At 42.1% G+C, this 20,061-nt stretch overlaps 1 protein-coding gene across 1 annotated transcript; it reads right to left on the minus strand.

The window, feature by feature from the left end:
- Positions 1-5,337: 5,337 nt before the first annotated feature.
- On the minus strand, positions 5,338-19,979 carry mylipa (myosin regulatory light chain interacting protein a). The gene is made up of 7 exons (XM_031742372.2): positions 19,739-19,979; positions 18,381-18,571; positions 10,250-10,435; positions 9,025-9,222; positions 8,754-8,918; positions 7,505-7,928; positions 5,338-6,919 (listed from the first exon to the last, which is right to left on the minus strand). The coding sequence occupies exons 1-7, from the start codon at positions 19,823-19,825 to the stop codon at positions 6,725-6,727; spliced, it is 1,446 nt and encodes a 481-aa protein (XP_031598232.1). The 5' UTR covers positions 19,826-19,979; the 3' UTR covers positions 5,338-6,724.
- Positions 19,980-20,061: the final 82 nt, after the last annotated feature.

Genomic DNA, 20,061 nt, shown 5'->3' on the forward strand with positions numbered 1-20,061 from the left:
CACCTTCCACACTTCCACTGATTTGTGGATTTTGGAAGACATGAAGTTTTTCACAGTATACATGCTCCTGCTAAAGATAAACATCAATCAGTGGATCAGTGTTAATATGTACTGGAAACTTTTTTCTTCATATGAACAATACTGATAAATCGATTAATCACACTTAGCAGAGTTGTGAAGGTATTTTAAGAACCCTACATATTCTTTAATTACAGTTTTAGACATATGCAGCAATAGGTGCACACAAGAAAGGCCCATTAAGAATAGGCCCCGCCCACAAAGAACAGGCTCTCAGCACTTTACAATTTTTCATATGTTTATTTTAAATTACTATAATTCATCCCCTTCTACATTTACCCTAAAACCATTTTAACCACTGACACCAAAGCTCTTCTCTGTGGTAGAAAACCTTTATTTTCCACGCTCTCTTCACTCCCATCAGCCTCTATCACGTCTATTTGCTACACAGACCCTCATTAATAAACACTCACACTTTACAACTTCACACAACTGTGGGTCAATATGAAGGGGTCACGCAGGTGGAAGAGGTTGGAACGAGATTTTTGCTTCTACTCTTGTTGCTTAGGACTAAGGTAGGAAGGAGAATATTTAAGTCAAGCGGGCAAACTGATCAGACTGATTTTTGCGACACAAAGTTTACTTTTAACGATGAAAAAATGTCTTTGTTTTTTGTGCTCTATATTGAAATGAGCTGACTTTTTGCAAATCGGCCCTAAAACTACTGCACTCTGCATTCTCATTTGACTGAACGGATCGTGGGATCGTGTTACGTAACATTAATTTGACTCAACGTGCAACAAACAGACTGAACTAAAAGGATCTTGAAATGACAGTTTAAAATCATTCAAACTACCGAGCTTGGAAAAGACCGAGGCTGGATACACAGAAGTCTGACCGGACGCTTTATCGCTCTATGACAGATAACATCAACGTAATCTGCATGAGATACGGCTACAGAGAATACTAAACCCACTGATCTTTAACCCCCGTGGTGCACGTCGCACTGTACTGTACCGATAAACAAGCAGAGCAGTGTTGGCCCTTTAAAACCTTTCGCGGCAATAAAACTGATAAGAAAGGAACAGCTTTTTCTTAACTGTGTTCTTCGTTTATCAGCTTATCACGAGTCATAACTGGAGGCTGTGACCTGTGTTTGTCTGAGCTGTGAGCTTTTGTAGGAAGTAGGTGAAAGGGAAGCAGGTAGATACATTTACAGGCTATGCTTGTACGAGCTCTCGTTGTTCTTGGAACTCGTATATAATGTCTGTATTGTATATAACCATGTTTCCCTATAACAACCCAACAGATCAACTTATTAAAACAAACTGGTTCTTTATTTTCTTATCATGTGAAATGCATATTTTTAGCCACTCGAGCCTCTTTGCAGGCAGTGACAACAAACATATTCATTCCCCTCAGATAATTTTATCTCACCAACATTTTTTGAGTTTTTTTAAATTTTTATTTGCCCAGCTGCAAATTTGGAAATAGCATGAAGAGCAAGGCACCCTCTTCCACAGTGTGATTTTAAAATGATTCATCAAAGCGACACAGTTATACGCACAAAGGCACATGTTAGCAGCAGACTTCATTATAATATACTGAAGTCGGCTTGCAAATGATGAAGTTTAAATCCTCTGGGTGGAGAATGTTGTGTATCTTGGCACAGCGATGGTGTTTGGTCCCCTTTACAACTTCTGAGAGAACACAGGGGCATGCACTTGCACACACTTGCAGACACACACACACTCAGACTGGACTGTATCTCCCTGTATTAGGTTACCAGCTGATGCTTCCATCTAGACATACGCTCCCAGGAACCAGATCTCCGGCACGTTCAGAAGGAGCGCGTTTCCCCCGGCAGTGTGTCACTGGGCCAAGCAGATGTGAAGACCACATGGCAGTGGGAGGGTGAAGTTGGAGAGGAACTTTGATGTTCTTTTCCTGGCACGAGTTGAAATGACGAGAATTTAAAGATTCTATTTGTTTTCTATTTGACGAGCTAAGGTGATGAAGATGAAGGAGATTTTATTATTTTTTCTCCATCAGGGAACATGCACAGCTTTGTGAGATTTGTCATGAACTGCAAACAACATGCTGCATAACTTCTTTTCTCAGCAGGCCCTGTTTTTTTTTTTTTAACACACTAACAGAAGTTTAAGAAGAAGAACAAAGTTCAGAAAGTGCGTCATTCCCAAGAGACAATGGTTTGACACACAGTCGAGTTCTTGTTAACCTGTGGTGCTTTTCTTCCCTCTATATTCCCACAACCACAGCGTCCGTTAAGATGAATAACATATGGAGTGTGATTATGTGACTTGAGATGGTCTGCATCAAGGATTCCTCAGAATTGTTTCATTCTTTTTAAATTAAAAATGAAAATCAGAGGTACAGTGAGTCATAGTTTGTCTTTTCCATTGGGCACGTCCATTAAATACTGGCCAAGCAGCCGAGCTGTAAATGTCAAAGGTGTTTCCTGAGAAACGGTGCTTTATGGTACTCGTTTTCAGCCAGCAGAGATGCCAGGGTTAGAAAGGAAGCAAAGAGGAAGTGTATTGTTCATGCCAATGAGTAGACAGGAGGGGCAGCAGCACAAATTATTAGATAAGGATCTGTTACAGTAACTTGGTATTCTATAATTTATAATAAACTGCTCCTAGGAGTAAATCAATTCAGAAGAAATATGTATTACTGACTGCAGGATGTCTGCGTTGTTTCACCGTTTCCCACGCGAAGCGACTTCCTGTTTCTGTGCACATTATGAGTCATATCCACAACCTTAGCTGTAGTTTTGGTTTGACATACTCTGAGTACTGCTGCAGCTCTTCATACGCCAACATCAAAATATAAATGAGCTCCCTGTATAGTACAGTCAGACTAAAACAAACAGGCAACATCACTTACACATTATATCTCACTGACTTGCTCTTTGGTTCTAATGGTGAGCTTTTTAAAAAAAACAACTTTCATGTTTTAGAATGACAAAAGCTCAGACACACGTGTTTTATTGAAACGTGACTGAGCAAATATATGCAGCAGATTAGGCTCGTCCAAAAAAATTCCCAGTCTTCAATGAATAACTAAACTGTTTTCTTTCCATTCTTCTGCATATTTTGCTGGAAATTTCTCAACAAGCGATTCATGCACCTCTGTGTGCAATCAGAAATATTTTAGCTTAATGTGACAAAAGTTTCACCTTGCAAAGAGCTTAATGACTCGAGGTATTGGCTGTTTTTCTCCAATTAATTTTTTAGCACAGTGTCAGACTTACAAAGACTTGTGCACCTTGCCCCTGCTATTGCTAATAAACTCATCGGGTGCTTTTTTCAACTGCTTTTTAACATAAATCAGCCAGTCACATGGCAGCAGTGCGTTTAGGCATGTAAACATGACTAAGATGATCCACTCAAGTTCAAACAGAGCATCAATATGTGGAAGAAAGGTGATGTAAGTGACACTGAATGTGTCATGGCTGTTGGTGTGAGTGTTTTGGAAACTGCTGAGCCATCTCTGGGGTTTACAGAGAACTGACCGAAAAGGGGCAGCATGGCGGCGGCAAAGGTGCTAACCACCGTGGTTTGAATGTACTGATTCAAACCATCCTGTGTGGAGTTTGCATATTCTCTCCGTGCACTCATCTTAACCATGATATTCAGAACACGCAACATATTGAACGTTGAAGCAGAAGGCCACACCTGGTGCCACTCCCAACAGGTAAGAACAGGAAGCTATGGCTACCAAAACTGGCACAACAGAAGATTGGAAAAACAATGCCTGTTCTTATGTTGATGATGTAATGGTGTATTTTCTCAGCACACTTTGAGCTCCTCATACCATCACCATCATCAAAAAACCACAGCCTGCCTGTGTATTGACCATATCTATGCCCTTCATGACCACATAAAGTGCATGTACCATCTTCTTATGTCTGCTTCCATCTCAATAGTCAGAGTAAAGCATTACTGCTGCAGATGCTACATAACCAGTTTGTGGCAACAAGTGCATGACTGAGAATGTGTGTCAAGGGAAAAAAAAATAAACTATTGATCATAAGCATCCGTGTTTTGAAGCCTCACCCCACACGGAGGTTATTCAAGGCTCAGTGTATACAGTGACAGGTCACTGCTCAGTTTGAGACTAAAGGCTCATTTCTTTTTGGTTTACTTGTGAGAATAATTTGTGAAGAACTTCTATCCAGGGAGGTGAACGGGCTTTTTGAAATGGTTGAAAGCAGTACTGTTTTTCCACACGTCTGGAGAGGATTTTTAATTTTCTCTTTACTCTCAGGTCGCGTTTCATTTGCTGGTACCCGTTTTGCTTTTAAACCGGCATTAAGACACAAATTCTGCACGGATCACTGAGTTGGAATCACCGCGCTCCTTCTCCCAGCTGTCATCATGTCCTTGGAGGTATTTTAATGGCAGTGAAGGAGGGGGGAGCGAAACAGAGCACTGTTTTTATCGAGAAGGTCAGAGAAAGACAGGGGCGTTAGAGGGAAGAGGAAGGCTAATCAATATCTCCTCTACTTAAACTCTTACTCCCAGACTAATCGCAGTTCAGTGGTGACTGTCATTTCTAATTAGTGTAAAGCCTCTCGGCTTTATTCACCTCTCTCCCTGCCTTAGGGTGGAAAATGATGGGTTGATCTTTCACTGTACAATATACACGGCAGGCTTAAGGAACACAGTCATGGTCCTGCACTTCTTCAGTCGTGACAGACATCGACTTTGGTTGGATTTAAAGGACATCCACATTGCTTTATTATGCAAAATATAAAATACAGTCATCAGACAATCTGATGACTGTATTTCTCTGAAAGTAGCTCCTGTTTTGAGGGTTGGTTACTTCTTAGAGCATCCTCAAAAAAACAAAACAACAAACAAAAAAACTTAACTTACTTGACCTGATTTGGGATTAGCACCAAACAAGGAGTGACAATAGGCTTCTACAGGGGGCTCGGCTTGCTTTTGGAGCAAAACTCAAGTGGCCACTTGAGGAACTGCACCCGTGGAGTGTCATTGCTTTAAAGATGAAAACACCGGGTGAATTCACCAGAAGGCAGAGGATCACAGTAACAATGAACAAAGCTTTGTGCAGTTTTCCTTGTGGTTTGTCTTATTATGCACATGGGAACATTTTAGGAAGTACCAGCCTTTAGATGGGGGAAACACCAAGCCTCCTGGTTTCTACAGCTTAGTTCCTTGTTCTTAATGTCAGTCAGTACATTACACAACAGGTATAGTTAAGCTTGGTCGACAGTCAAGTGTAAAAGCCAGAATCAGTGATGGTCGTGACACAAATTTACAGACAATTCAGTTTTTTTAAAAACCAACTTTATTAATACTTTCTGTTAAAGCACAATATATAAAAAAAAGGGTTTAATTCCAAGTCGTTTAACAGAGCATAGTGGCATTTGCTTCAGAAAACAGAAACAAATCGCTACTTGTACAATGTGAAAAATAAAAGTCCTTCCCCTGCAGTGACTGAGCTTAGCTGTGTCAGCATTGACAAAAAGATTCATCTTCCTAGCAGAAACTCTGGAAAGCTGGTAATAATAATAATAATAATAATAATAATAATAAACACATTGCTGCTACATTAAGGCCAAAGCCCAGGCATATTTGAGGAAACCTTCCTTGGTAAAGTGACAATGGTGTGTATGTGTTTTTCTTCTTTTTAATATTCTTTGAAATTAAATAAAACTGAAAATGAAAAGCTTGGCAAGCAAGTATTGCACATACAGATGTCCCAGTACCCCTAAAATACCGAAACTCACTAGCACATCTGAGAGAGGAAGTTTATAGGTGAGGTTTTCAGAGGAAGCAGCTGCTGTTCAACAAATGCCAATTCTTTTTGGATACAACCGTTCCGTGTCTGCCAAGAGTCACTTTAGTGTTTTTAATTTTATCTCTGTCCAGACGAGAGATAAACTCGTGAAGATTGAGCCGTCTATGAAAGAAATTGAGTGGAGTGTCAGTAAGATTCAGTTCTGATCACAACAAGACGAAGACTGCGGTAGTTTTACTGCAGTTTGTGTGACGCGTGCCAAATTCAGGAGCAGTATGCTGCTGAACCTCTAAATACCTCCTCATTGGCATTAAAAAAACAAAACAAACAAAAAAAGGTACATTAAGAAAAAATAACTGCATTTCAAGCCATTACATAAAAGTTTTAAAATGTCAAAGCTTCAAAAATAATTATTAAAAAACAAAAACACCCTCAAGTAAATACCGTTTTTAGCCAGTCTAGGAGGGCTAGGAGCTACTCACGATGGAGCATTCAACCAAAATACAAGTTCAAAAGCATAATTATGTATCAGGTCAACTGATGCAATAATTTAATTCACAATAAGAGCCTAATCTTAATAAAAATGATACTGTGGCAGGGCATAATGATATTGAAAAAATAAAATAAACAGACAAGATTTGGACAGAATGACACACAGAGCAAAAAGGAAGAAAAAAAAAAATACTAATGAACCAGTGACAAACTGAACATCATGAAAAACAAAGAATCAGAGTGTAGTTTGAGTGTGTTGATCTTTAAATATGCTCAGGAGTTTCTATTTTTGGTCATTTTTGAAGTTCAGGCAGGAAAAAAAAAAGGAAAAAGCTGATGAAAAAGGAAATGTTCCTCCTTTTGTATGAAATCTGTCTGGTGTAACTTCAAAGTATTCACAGTGGAGTTCTTGGTGGTGCCGTCTTTATGTGTGGTAGAGCTTGTGTTCATACTCTGTGGTGGAGCAGGTGTGAGGAGAGGCCGTGTCTCTGTGGATGGGTGCGGGAATATTGCTGCGGTGCTGGTGGTTGTCAGTCAACGTCAGGTTCAGGAGGCTGGTGCAAGTGGGCAGGTAGACGTGCTGCACGTGCTCCACCTCCGATCGACACACGGGACACAACTGGGGGGGAAACGAGGAAGAAAAGCATTTGAAATATGTCTGTTTAAGAGGGGAAACAGGAAAACTGCACCACTTTCACAAACACATAGGCCTCAATGTGCAACTGCGATCGTGCTGCAGTGAGGGCAACAAACGTAACCACAAAACTAAACTGAACTGTGATTCTTTCCAAAGAAGTGAACTTTTCCTTTTGTCTTAAAGTTTCGGAGTGATTCACACATCTATTAGTTGGGTCACGTTTCCCATTTGAATTAATAGAAGAGAGATTTGCCTGGCTGACATAATCCCTTCATAAGGGCACACTCACACACACCATCTGCTTCCACAAGATGGGACACATTTAGCTGATTAAGTGTGGGGGACAATCAGGTCAGCAGAGTGTAAAGCAAGGCTTTGGATGTTGTTTAAAAGACCATAAAAAAAAATAAAATAAAAAAAAGATAAGAATCTGGAGCTAAAATAATTAAAAAAGGCTTTTGGTGAAACTGAAAACTCAAGGTAGGAGGGGAAACGGTTTGATTTTCAAGCAAAAGTCACTTTTAAGGAGTCATTTGTCAGCACGTGTGACTGTGGAGAAATCCTCACCTGAAGCTGATTTGCGCAGGTCTGGCAGCACACCATATGGCCGCAGGGGCAGAATGCAGCATCTATCTCCTCCTCGCAGCAGAGCATGCACAGCAGAGCCTCTCTGAGCTTCTGCAGACGCTCCTGCAGGGCCCGGCTTTGCTGGCAGCTGCCACAGTCCAGCCCCTTGTCCTGCTCGCCGTCCCTGCTTGGGGAGCGTGAAGGAGAGTAGCGATCCCTGCTTTCAGAGCGGGACATCAGGTCCACCACGCCAGAGTTGTAGAGCGCTCGCCGAGCGTGGTCGTACACTTCCTTGGCGGTACGTCGGATGTCAAAAACGTACTTTTTGCCCAGGTTGATGTTTTCGTTGAGGAAGAGTGAGGCGAGGTGGCCCTTGAAGTCTCTGCTGTACTGCATCATCACTGCATTGGTAACTGTGTCACACCTGAAAATAATTAAAAGACATTAATACTACTGCCAATGAATTTGAGCTTTGATTTCAGTTTAAGATAATCGGTACAAATTGTGACTTGCAACCATCCTGTTCCATTTACTACTATAAGACATTGAAATCTTGCTTTTAAGCAAGCAGGATGAAGATTTGTCTTTATCTGAGTTTAAAAAAAATAAAAACAACAACAACAACAACAAAAAAAACCAAAAAAGAAACTATGCTGGCAGCTAAAGGACTGTCTTTGTGTCATTGTGATTGAGAACAATTTCATAGCTCAAACTGTCCCTGCTCACTGCAAAGAGAGTTTTGGGTGCACACATACATCTATGGTCAAATATTTTCATCGCTATTAAAAGCCGTCTTGCCCAATCTACATTTTTACTTTCATATTTACTTAAGCAGGTCAGGCAGGGACACTTTATGCTCTCCTAAAGAGAACAAAACAAGTTTTTACAGAGCACATTTTAGGTTATGTTTTACTGCACCTCTCTAATAATTCACTAGTGCTAAGTGAAGGATAGTCCGCAATAAACAGACTGGTGAATGACTAACAACAAAGACTGCTGACACACACACAGCTGTGCAGCAATGCATAAAAGCTTTTTTTAATATTTAAACTCATCTGGGCTCACCACATTAGGCGAGCTGCAGCCTTTGTCCTATGATTTCCAACATTTGAGATACAATAACTTACAGTGATGTTTTAAAGCTTTGAACCACTTCTCAAATGCAGCCACATAGCTGCAGTACATAGGCTTTGAGTGTACTATATACATGAGTCACTGATCTGGGATTAAATATGGCTCTAACCCTCACCTGTAGAAAGCATGCGTCTCTGTGATGGCTCGGTACAGGCCGCTGGCTGCCCGGTTACTGATCAGCTTAAACAGAAGCACAACGCTGTCATTCGTGTCCTTGGTAACTGTCAGGTAGACACTTTTCCCCGACTGGGTGGCGATCTGGATGATTGGATAGCTTATCCTAAAATAAGTTAACAGGAAATTGTTAAATGCTGCCGCATCCTGTATTATCAAACATGCAGTTATATTACAAACGAGGTTATTACTATAGATGTCGGCCATTGTACCTGTTGACCAAGCTGAAATCCTCCTTGCAAATAGCGATGCCTTCAGGACCAACTCCTATTGCCATCCTCTGACCGTCTGCGTCCCGAGCCCAGTGCCACTCCACGCCGTAATGCTCCAGAGAGGAGACCAGCTGCAGGGCCTGATACTCCACTGAACCCTGGCTCAGACCTTCTAGAGTTTTGTGTCTAGAAATGATACTGCAGGGGCAAAAATAAATGTTTTTAGTCAGTTGCAGAAAAGCATAAGAGTATATGTATTACCATACTGATAGAGCTATAAAATATATATAGAGAGACATCAAATGTACGTGTCTGCATAAATAACAGGCTGAGTGTAGGTGTAGCTATGAACGCTGTTGGCTCAACATAACGCACAAAGTTCAGTGTAGTAGGATTGGCAGAAGCCGCTTGACAAGTATACATTTTTTTGAACAAGCAAGGACCGGGGCCATTTGCACAACATGTGGGAAGAAAAGGGGAAGCCGTGTTTACACTTTCCCGTCTACGCGTCACATTTCGCAACAGAACGCGATCCACGTTCTCAGACGTTAAAAACGCAGTAAAACCGTCGTCCTTGTTATATTTAACGAGAAAGTGTTAGGGATGTACAGTAGGAGGTTCTGTTAGTGAAACCCTGCAAGCACATGCTATCTGATCTCCTGTCAGCTTCTGTTTGCTGATCAGTGTGTGCATTAGCTCACACACAGCATACACCAACCATGTGGCTGTGCGTGATGTGTTCTTATCTGAGTCTTTAAGTCTTTCACTTGGAAAAGGAGAAAAAAAATTTGCTGCGATGTAGGGGAAAAAGTGCAGTCTAGTTTAAAAGGCAGTTCTGTTTAACTGTACTGCTGACTTTTTTGCTTAAGACAGCAATTTAATTTCTTAAATTATTTTAATATTGATGACCATTAGCTGCCACATTATGCCATCCTTGGCTCGTTGCCATGCTCCATTATTTACTTTTCATCATGCCTCCTCGCCTGGACTCCTACCTCCCTCAAAAATAGCGCGGGGGCCGAGCTTTAGTGACTTTCCAGTGGTACAGAGCATCTTAGCAAGCATGTTTGTGGGCTATAAAAACTGCAGTTGTCTCATAAACTAACCCAACTTCACTAGAGGTAATGTTAGGCTGCAGCATCATTTATAACTTAGTACATCTTCCTTGTGCAAATGTCCCATATTTACAAAGACATTTTATTTTCATGTTTGGTAAGTGCTGTACCTGTCGATGGTGGCGGGGCTGGGCTCTTCTCCACACAGCTCTGAATACCAGTACTGGGCTGTGTTTTGGTTGTAGTCGCCAAACTCTGCCTGTGCCAGGAGTGCACTCAGCTCCTCGGCTTGTTCCGAGCCCATACGCAGGTGACCGTTATGGAGGTCCTCCTTCACGTGCGTGAAGAAAATGTGTCTACAGGGCAGAAAAAGGAGAAATAAGAATTTTTCACACTAAACTCAGCACTAGGGGAGATTTTTTTTTTTTTTTTTTTTTTAAATACACTTTACCTAAATAACCAGTGGCTTAAAAAATAAACAGAGGGGTTAATTTGTTACTTTTGACATAGTCATGCAGAACCAACTTCCATGTGTGATATTTAAGTCACCCAGACATATGTCAGAGCAGGTGGTCATTGCAAAGCCTAAATCCCATCACAGACTGCAACTGTTTGTGTGTGCAGCAGAAGGAAAAACCACTTGGCTCGTATTCAGCGGTTACAAGCACTCTCTCCGTTTCTACAACTTCCTCAAAAACACACACCACTAACTTCCTTTAAGTGTAATTTCACTGGAAACCCTAAAAGTAGAAGTTGAGAAAAAGTTAAAGATGCAAACAGCAGCTTTTTAATGTCATGCACATTTAGACTTTGCAGCTCGATGGGAAACTGAACTTTCACTGCTTGGGGCTCGATTACGTGACTGCCGGCCAGGCTCTGTCTGTAATCCATGTCCATCTCTTGGGCTTCTTGCCAAAAATGTGACATAGCCATTTAAACCCTAATTATGTCGTTACTCATGCTGGTGCCTAAAAACGAAAAATTCCTGCTCCGAAATGTGGAAGTTTTACAGTGGGCAAATACAAGAACTGTTATTGTTTTGAGTTAATGTTTTAAAAGAGAACACCCAGTTCTGGTGTGGTCAAGGAAAATAGCTCCATACTCCAAAAACACAAGTCTTGACATGTCTTGCTATTGTTTTGACCAAAAGATGTAAGGACTTTTCTTCCTTCTAGCAGCAGGAGACAATACGTCAACAGGAACACCCTAAGTGACTCAGTTCTTACATCATGAAAAAACTGAACGCAAGTAACCCAAACGATCCTTCCTCGATTCGACCTATAACAAAGTAACTGTCTATAAACCTGCTCTGCAGCTTCCACTGGGCAAACATCCTGATTGTCATCTTTAGTCCTCCAATGCTCTACAAATAAAACTTAAAATGCACTTTTCTCTCCTCTCAACATTTTTTTTGGAGCTCCATATTCCTGATGTGGACTTAAAGTATATTGTGCCTCAAACTGCTCGCTATTTCGACTAAAGCAAACCTGCCTTGGGCCAAAGTTCCCTTTGAAGCATGATGCCAAGAGAGACATTTTCATTTGTGCAAATCAGGTCATACCGTGACTTCGGGATATTTGAGGTTTACAAGGACATTTATGAGTCGAGTGGAGAAGCAGCACTCACCACACTGTTCATTACGTGTGTACAAAGCCTTTGTTTTGATTATGTGGAAAACGCATCTACTTGAGAACCCCTATGGGAACTACAGAAGACATGGATGTGGCGTTTCCTCTGTCATCTCAGGGGAGCAGGAGGAGCCCACACAGAATACGCACACGCAGTGCATCAGCTTCGCAATGCAAAAAACAGACAGCTCCAACACATTCGCAGTGCTTCCAGCAGCAAAAAGCAGCTGTGGGGCACACAAACAGTCAAGTCTACACCATCCCAGATAAAGCCAGACTGTAACAACGAAACCCCGCAGCTGACTAGCCTCAGGCATAACAAACACTGCTTTGATATGGTGTTAAACATCCCATTCCCTCCAGCACGCGCACACACAAACACTGCAATCTATTGTGTCAAGCCCAGCAGGCGTCATGTGACGGCGAGCTGCTCGTTAGCTACCTGCCTGACGCAAACAATAGGACCGACTTGACGGAGAGGTTACTACAGGTTGCCGTAAAGGGTTACCATAGGGCAAGCCGCAGAGGTTACTCTAGTTCAAGCGGGGACTGCCAAGATGTACATTACTGCCAAGAATGGCAATTAAAATTTCGAAAGTGCCCTTCAGCACGAGTGCAGACCTGTTGGCTATCGCGGCGCCGATAAGATAAGACAAGACAAAGAGGAGACGTACCCAAAACTTTTACCTCAACATTGCTCGACTTGTGTCAGTGTGCCATGAGATGCACTCTTGGGCCCTTCCCTCGGGCTGCAGGGTAAGACACCAAACTTCTGTTATTTCAGTGTTGTGGGCAGCCAGATGTGTGTAAACAGGTGTGCGTGCTTTGCTGAGCTCAGGCCAAAATAACTATTAGGAAGAAAAATCTTGAAGAGGTAACTTGAGATCACCGCTAGTCGTTCCTGTCCGACGAGCCTGAGGCAGAGGTAACACACATGCACTCCACTGAACACCACAAAAACAACTCCGCACACAACTGCTTCAAGTGCACGCGTCCTGCTGTTGTGCTTTTAAACACTGGATTTGAACAGCAACACCACACAGTCACAAATATAACTTGGTTTAAGCAAGTTTTATCACTTTTGCCCCAGTTAGTTACAAGACAAGGACTTCCTGACCTCTTTGTTGAATAAAGAGCTTTTCAGACAGCTGTGCTAGGATCAGGCAGTCTCAGCACCTGTCAAGGTCCTTCCTATTAGACAAGCAAGAGCCCATAAACTCAAAATATAACCCAACATGCGAGTTGAGCTTGATTTGTTGATGTGGTCTTGATCCAATTCAGGCAGACTTCCTTAAATTTACTGTGCAGCTTCCTTTTGGAAACACTGAGAAAGAAAGGAAGGATTTGTGACTCAGTATGTCTGGATGCATAAAAATAAAATGGTGTTAAGTCTTTTACAAATCCTTCAGGGTTACGCGCCTTTTATAACTGCAACAAAAGACAACAGAAATGGACAAATAAACCCCCCTCAGGCCCAAGCAAATTGGTTTCCAAGCAGATGATAAAGAATCTAGTCACTGTGACCCCCCTTTGAGTGACCGGAGAGCCGTTTATCAGCAGCTAGACAGCTCTCTGAGCAATGCATGATACTATCCAGATACGTTTGCACATGCATCATTACTGAACCAAGTACTTCTAGAGCTGCAGCCATCATCTCAGCATTTGTTTTGTTCTCTAGGCTGACCCCAACTAGCGCGCACACATGCAGACTGAATGCCAGGAAATGTGCACAGAGACCAAAGTCTCGTGGCCTACTTTTACTGTATTACTTTGTATACACCCCATTGCTTTGTCTTTTAATGGAGAAAACCCATAAACAAAGTCTTAAAAGGATTACTCATTTATAGTCATAACACTCTTGTCAGTGCCAAGAGAGCACAGGTGAAATGAAATCTACTCAAAACGGCGCTTGTGGATGTTGTGGAGATCGTCGTGTGAAGAGCTGTACAAGTGTTTGAATACTTGATTGCCTAAGTGGAATAATTCAATTAAAGCAGGCCTGGGCCCTGAGAACGAATATTTCAAAATAGGTCACCGGCCAAAGAGCGGAGCTAAGAGGGATGAAGATAAATTTTTCAGCTGATTTATTCTGCTCCGTCTTTGAACCATTTGAAAACACTGAAATATCCCTAAAGGAATGGTTTTTTTCCCCTCCAGCAACTCAGTGAGAACCTTTAATTATTATTTTTTTCTAAATACATTTGCTCTGAATAAGAAAACAGAACTTTTCAAAGTCAACTAAACTCTTTCCAGTATGTTCCACCCATCTATAAAAACCATTTCATCTTTTTTTTTGGTGCCCTGACCAACCACCAAGCTGAATGTCAGCCGGTTCATTTCACAGGAGAACAAAACGTCCCCGCAAACTGAAACCTAACACCTCCGCCTGCACTTCTTCCAGCCAATCACTACTAGAGTTTCCGACCTCATCGGTTGGACTCTCAACAATGCGGTTTGTAAGTTAGTCAAATAACACCCTGCCAGAAGCAATGTGTCGTGAGGTTACTAGCAGTCAGTGAACTATAGTTACCTCTGCTCATCATCCTCTCTGAAGCTGTGGGCGGTTTGATCGCATAGTTTGATGCACAGTTGCGCAGCATTAATGCCAAGCGCTAAATAAAACTTGCTTTTGAACTGACAAGTTGGACTGAAATCCAACACTGTATTAAAACAAAGCCACTGCTTGTCTGCCACACTTCTTGGGTTTCAAGCAACTGGCTGGTAAAATATTGCCATTACTGCCCCGCATCAAATTCAGGTGCCATAAAAATATAACAACTGTCATGTTGTGACTTCAAAAGAACCACGGCAAGGTTACTCAAGTGCACAACAAACAGACTGTAAGAAATTTATACAGAAGCTGGAAGAGAAGAATTACTGATTGTAGAGCTTGCAGATAAAAACAACACTAGAAGACCCACAGGCATCATATGTGATCCTTGGCTTAATCGTCTGTGTAGCATGCCACAATGACCTGAAAACGATAATCGAGTGTGACCTGCATAAATAGTTTTTGTAGAACATTCACTCTCAGAGGCCGCGTATGAACTTTGTCAGACACGGCACGTTCTTCATAGTCCTTATCTGAAATTGTGCGTTATTAAAAACAAAACCGATCTGCTCAGAATACAAAAGAAATGCAGTCAAGTTGAGCTTTTTCTTCACACACAGCCCAGAAATGGCTCGACTCTGGCTATGTACGTGTAGGCCTGCAGCAGGTATAAAAGTCTGTGACAAAAATTCCAATTTAATTTTGTCTACAGCCACCGTGGGTAGACAATATTCAGCATTATGCAAGAAAGATGGTGCACGGTAAGAGAAAAGACAAGCAGTGAAGAGTCTTTAAAGTTAAAGCCAAATATTTTTAGTCTGCAATTGTTTCCAGTCCTGTGATTCATCACAGAGGAGACTGTTCAGGGAAAAACTGTTTAGGGTTTGTCCTTGTCTTTTCTACTTGTGTCACCATCATGAACAACAGTGATTCAAATGAACATTTTATTCAAAAGCCGTAATCAATTAAAATAAAACTCACTTGATTTGGATTGAAGTTAAACAAAGGCTTAACCCAGAGGAGGCACACGGGTTAACAACCAGGACCTCTGATACAGCCTGTGCTAATAGCTGTGCCTTCTGGGGCCATCCAGTTTTTTTTACTGCCTGACCAGAATGCTAAACAGGAGTGCTAATGAAGGGGAAAACATTCACATATTTAAACTATAAACGCCCTTTAGCAAGTAGCGTTTAATGATGCAGATAATAGAGGCGGTTGTTGAGGCCCTTCTGTCAGCATCCTTTAACCAATAAAAGCAGCATTATTCCAGTAACAGGTCAGTTGATGCTGGATGTTTTAAAGAGCTTATGCAACTAAGAACTTTTACAAACAGAAGAAAAATACACAAAAACAAACAAGCTGATAGAGAGATGGAAAGAAGCCACCCCAAGTCAATTTTATGCAGTAGCATAAACTGTTCTAGGCAAGCTATTTTAAACAAGTCTGCAAAAAAAGCAAACAGATCAAAAAGTAAATGAGGTTTTAGAAGCATGGTCTGGAACACTTATCACAGATGCAAGCTAAATTTAAGCCCTGCAATACAGCCACACAGCATACCCTCTTAAATACTATGAATTCTGGTTTTGAATGTCACATTTATTTAGCAAAAAGGCCCTACCAAAGATTAAAATGAATTGGCAGAATGTGCCCAAACAGTCGGCTGCATCTGAGCATTAAGGCTTCTTTTAATGCTCACATGCAGGGTTAACACTTGTGACCTGCTAGGCTTAAAGCAGCAGCAGAGTGCGCAGCAGCTTATATAAGCAGCTCTGCAGGTTCATCAGGTTATGTAAGGGCTATAAAGGCCCATAAGGGGACAGCGACGGTAGCAAGGCTATCCTCTAAGCTCTGCATGGAATATTTACTCAAGCTCGCACACACTTGCTACTTATTGCTCAACTGAACATAAGGGTAAAAAGCAGCAGAAGATACTCAGATGGGTACACAAATGCCCTCAAAATAATTATTGGATGTTCTGCTGCAGTGGAAAGGGCCTGTGGGTGTGTGACTAACAAAAGTGTTTTAAAAAGTGGGCTGTAGAAGATGGCTTTGTGTCATGAGGCGTGTCATGAGAGCATGTGTGCATTCAGAGCAACTTTCAGGAAGTCGTGTAGCTTAACTAGGTCAAAGGTGACAGAACAAGAAAAGGGAAGCTAGTCTGTCTTCTAAGTACCATTTGCTTAAATTTTGAATTTATTTTCTACAATGCAAAAAAAACAAAAACAAACAAAAAACCTCCAAAACCCATCTTTCAGGAAAACGATGCATGACGTTAACCATCTGTGCATTGTAGCTACACGATAAGCTAAAACTGGTCCTTTTGCCTTTCTTTACAAGTACAAAAAATAAATCAATTGGTGTAGAAGGTCCTTGCATGCCACTCTCTTATGTAGACTGTTCACAGACAAAGATAATGATAAATGCAACTAGACGAGATAAAAATCTGCTATCAAGAAGAAAAAAAAAAAAAATGATGCGAGTCTTTGAAAGAAATGCCACGACTCTAAATGCACTAAAAGGATTTTCTGAGCCACGTGTGATTGTCCTCAAAATGCTGCTGCTTTAACTTCAACAGCTTGGCCTTATCTCTAAAAACTGATGCCAGCGTTTGCACGCTCACCCCTCATATTATATCACATCTGAGCAGACGGCTGGCATGAAGGCTGAGCCGAAATTAAACACCTAACCTCACAGCGTGGTGGAGTGTGACATGTGCGAGTATTTATTAGCAGCGACCCACCTGACCTTACCTGCAATTTAAAATCTTTATCTCACTTCTTTTCACCCCCACCCCCCCAAGTCTTGAGCAAACACCAGCCATCTGCTGATAACTCCTGCTAATCTACTGGAGGTCAGAGCGCAGGCAGCCAAGTGTCCTCCGTGCCCTTAGCCCCCCTGACTGTCCTTTCACTTTCCTCTTCAAAAGGTTGCCAAATATGGGCTACAGTGGAGTGGAATAGGAAGGTGGAGGGAGAAGAGCCAGACAGAGAGGAAATGGGAGTGGGCACAGTTTAATCACCCAACAGCAGCAAATAAAGAAACCGTAGAATTGCCCTCTTTTTACATTGGATAGAGCAGGGTGAAGGGAGAAGGAAGAGAGAGTCGGAGCAGTAGGCGAACCAGGGAACAACAGGGACACTTTAGCTTAATAAATAGTTCTAGTGGAATGCTGCAGTTCAAGTGCTTCCTTGATTCATATCCGTGGTATCAAACACTCATCACATCGCCCAGGGTGAACATAACATCGACTCCATCACACTAGTGTTCAAAACAAGTTTTTGGGACTCGTTTCAAGGGCTGAAAATTCACTTTCCATTTATAACTTCACAGTGTGTGGGCAGGGGACTACCCATTCAGACATGCCTGGGATTGTTACTTGTTTTTTTAAACTAGTTTGGCAGAGAAGGGCACATGTTAAAACTACATGTCAACTCACTGTAGCAGCAGCTTTGCTTGCCATTGTCTAATGACCAATAAAGCACAGAAAGTGAACAACAGTTATCCAAAACTTCAGCTGCAACCGTGTTTCTAATTGACGGCGTATTCTCGCAAGGGAAAGCACCCCTTACACAAGCTTTTCCCCAAACTGCATCTGCAGAAAAAACAGAAAACGGGAGGGCTTTTGTTCACGCAAAAAACGGCCACGGACAATCGAAACAAAAAGATATTTCGAGTTGAATGGGAGCAGTGACGAGAGGTCCTGGCTGTCACACAGAGGGTCCCTGGGGGTAGGCTCAGAGCAGCACACAGCACCAGAGCTGCTGGATCATATTTCCTGCCTGGCGCTTCACCAGAATGACCTATAGTAACCCCGGAAGGGCTTGGGGAAGAGGTTACTATAGGGCATTTTCGCTTTGTCGGAAACAGTGATCAGATTATGCTCTGGGAACTCGCCAATGGTGGCTTTGTTTTGTTTCCCCAAACACGTGCGCCTCATTAAAGTCATGTACATGAAAAAAAATATAAGATGTTATTTCTTTGACCCGTTTTAGAGGAGATGACGAACACATTTACACACTCAAAACAATAAGAGGAAGTAGTTCACAGTTATAGCTGTTCTAAGGCCTATGAGCAAATTTCCTTGCACACGGTGTCTTTACAGCGTGCGAGCTTTCAAAGTACCTCGTCTGCTCCTGCAGAATCAGATGGGGCTCCACGAAGAACTTGACCCGCAGCCTGAGCCGACAGGGTGTCAAATTATCCATCTGCTGGCTGATGCGGTTCCTCAGATTCAGCCACAGGTTTTCTCCTTTGCTGCCTGTGAACTGCAGCCCAAAGTAGTCTACTTCGATTATGCCCAACTTTCTGCAAACCTGAAGAAAGACGAAACAAGCAGGGGGGGGGTGTCACAAAAAACACACACACGAAGTGAGTGAAGCTTTTCACCACAGGACAGTGACAGCTGGTGAAGAGCTCCTTTAAAGAGGCAATCAATAACTTTTCTTGTCATGTGGAAAGTGATGAGAACCAACTGAGTAAAGTCCCACTGGACTTTTTTTTTTTATTATTATTATTTTTACAAGGAAATTCACCAGTACTGCTGTTACTGCAGATACTCCGACACACAAACCCCCATCAACATTCTGAAGCTCACGAAGTGAACTTGGAGCCCCTCCCGGGGTACAGGGGCTCATCAAGCCCGCAATCCCACGCTCCTCCGGCGGCAGCAACCATGGGTTTATTACATAACTGCTGCTGAAAGTCTGCACAGGGAGCCAGGAGGCTGAGATAAAACTCGTTCTGTGCATATTAAATAGATTAACATCATAATGAGGAGGGGAAATGGCAATCAAAGGAAATAACAGTTACTACTGTGTCCATGTTGAGTTGGGGGTGGTGGTGGGTAGAGATGTGAAAAGCTAAGTTTCATCTTGAGAGGCGGCAGGATGACCTGGAGTAACCTGCACAAAGCCATCTGCCTCTGACTAAGCGAAGGAGCCTGAAGTGGCAGTCGGCAGCTTCCCAGCAACCTAACAAAACTTTTTTCTACGTGTTTCAGCCCCGTGGCTTTTTGACAGAAGTGACACTTTAGAGGGTTTGTATTATTTAAAAAAAAAAAAAAAAATTAGAAGAAGAAAAGAAAGAAAAGAAACACACGAAAGAAGAAAAAGTTGACCTTTTTTCTGCACTTGGCGCTCAGAACATTGTTTCCTCAGTCCTTGTTTGCTACAAGCAACAAAGCAGGTGACAGTTTTGTTGTAGCTTAAAGCTGAAGCTCAGTGAAGCTGTGGCGAATTAATTAATTAAAGAAATAAAAACATAAAATCTTCTAATCGTGCAGAAACTTGGCTCTTCGGTCTTATTCACCACATATAGTCGACTCATAAATGAGCGCGACACATTAGAGGTGAAGTTGACTGAAACATAAGAAAATATTTTTCTGACAACCCGAGCCGTGCTGCCTCACCGACGCACATACGGCGACGTGTTATTCTCACATTAAGACACAAAGAAGAATAAAACGTGCTGTCCGTCTTTACCTTGTTGAGGCAATCTTCACCGTTCGCCTTCGCATCAACTTCCACTTCCATCACCACCGAATCCGGACGAGTAACGTGGCAGAGCATTTTGGCTGTTTGTTTCTGGAAATCTTTGGTGTGCCACTCTTTAAAACAATCAACCAACTCTCGAGCCTTCGCTTAAAAAAACCAACCCCTCTACATCAAGCCGTCATCACTTTCTTAGCCCTTTCACTCCGTTTGGTGTCCGCGGCCACCAGCTGTAGGGTATATCAATGAAACGCCGCGCACAGCACCGCCTATTTGACACTCTGAGCCAATGAGAAGTGGCGTATCATCCGCAC

The sequence above is a fragment of the Oreochromis aureus genome, linkage group 22 (assembly GCF_013358895.1).
Source record: "Oreochromis aureus strain Israel breed Guangdong linkage group 22, ZZ_aureus, whole genome shotgun sequence".
In the NCBI taxonomy this organism is placed as follows: domain Eukaryota; kingdom Metazoa; phylum Chordata; class Actinopteri; order Cichliformes; family Cichlidae; genus Oreochromis; species Oreochromis aureus.

Excerpts from the sequence above, each read along its gene's own strand:
- mylipa (XM_031742372.2), bottom strand. The coding sequence starts at position 19,825 with ATGCTCTGCCACGTTACTCGTCCGGATTCGGTGGTGATGGAAGTGGAA. Across the intron at positions 9,223-10,249 it reads AGCCCCGCCACCATCGACAG|TATCATTTCTAGACACAAAA; the intron begins GTACAGCACTTA and ends TTGCCCCTGCAG. Across the intron at positions 6,920-7,504 it reads CCTGCGCAAATCAGCTTCAG|TTGTGTCCCGTGTGTCGATC; the intron begins GTGAGGATTTCT and ends TTTCCCCCCCAG.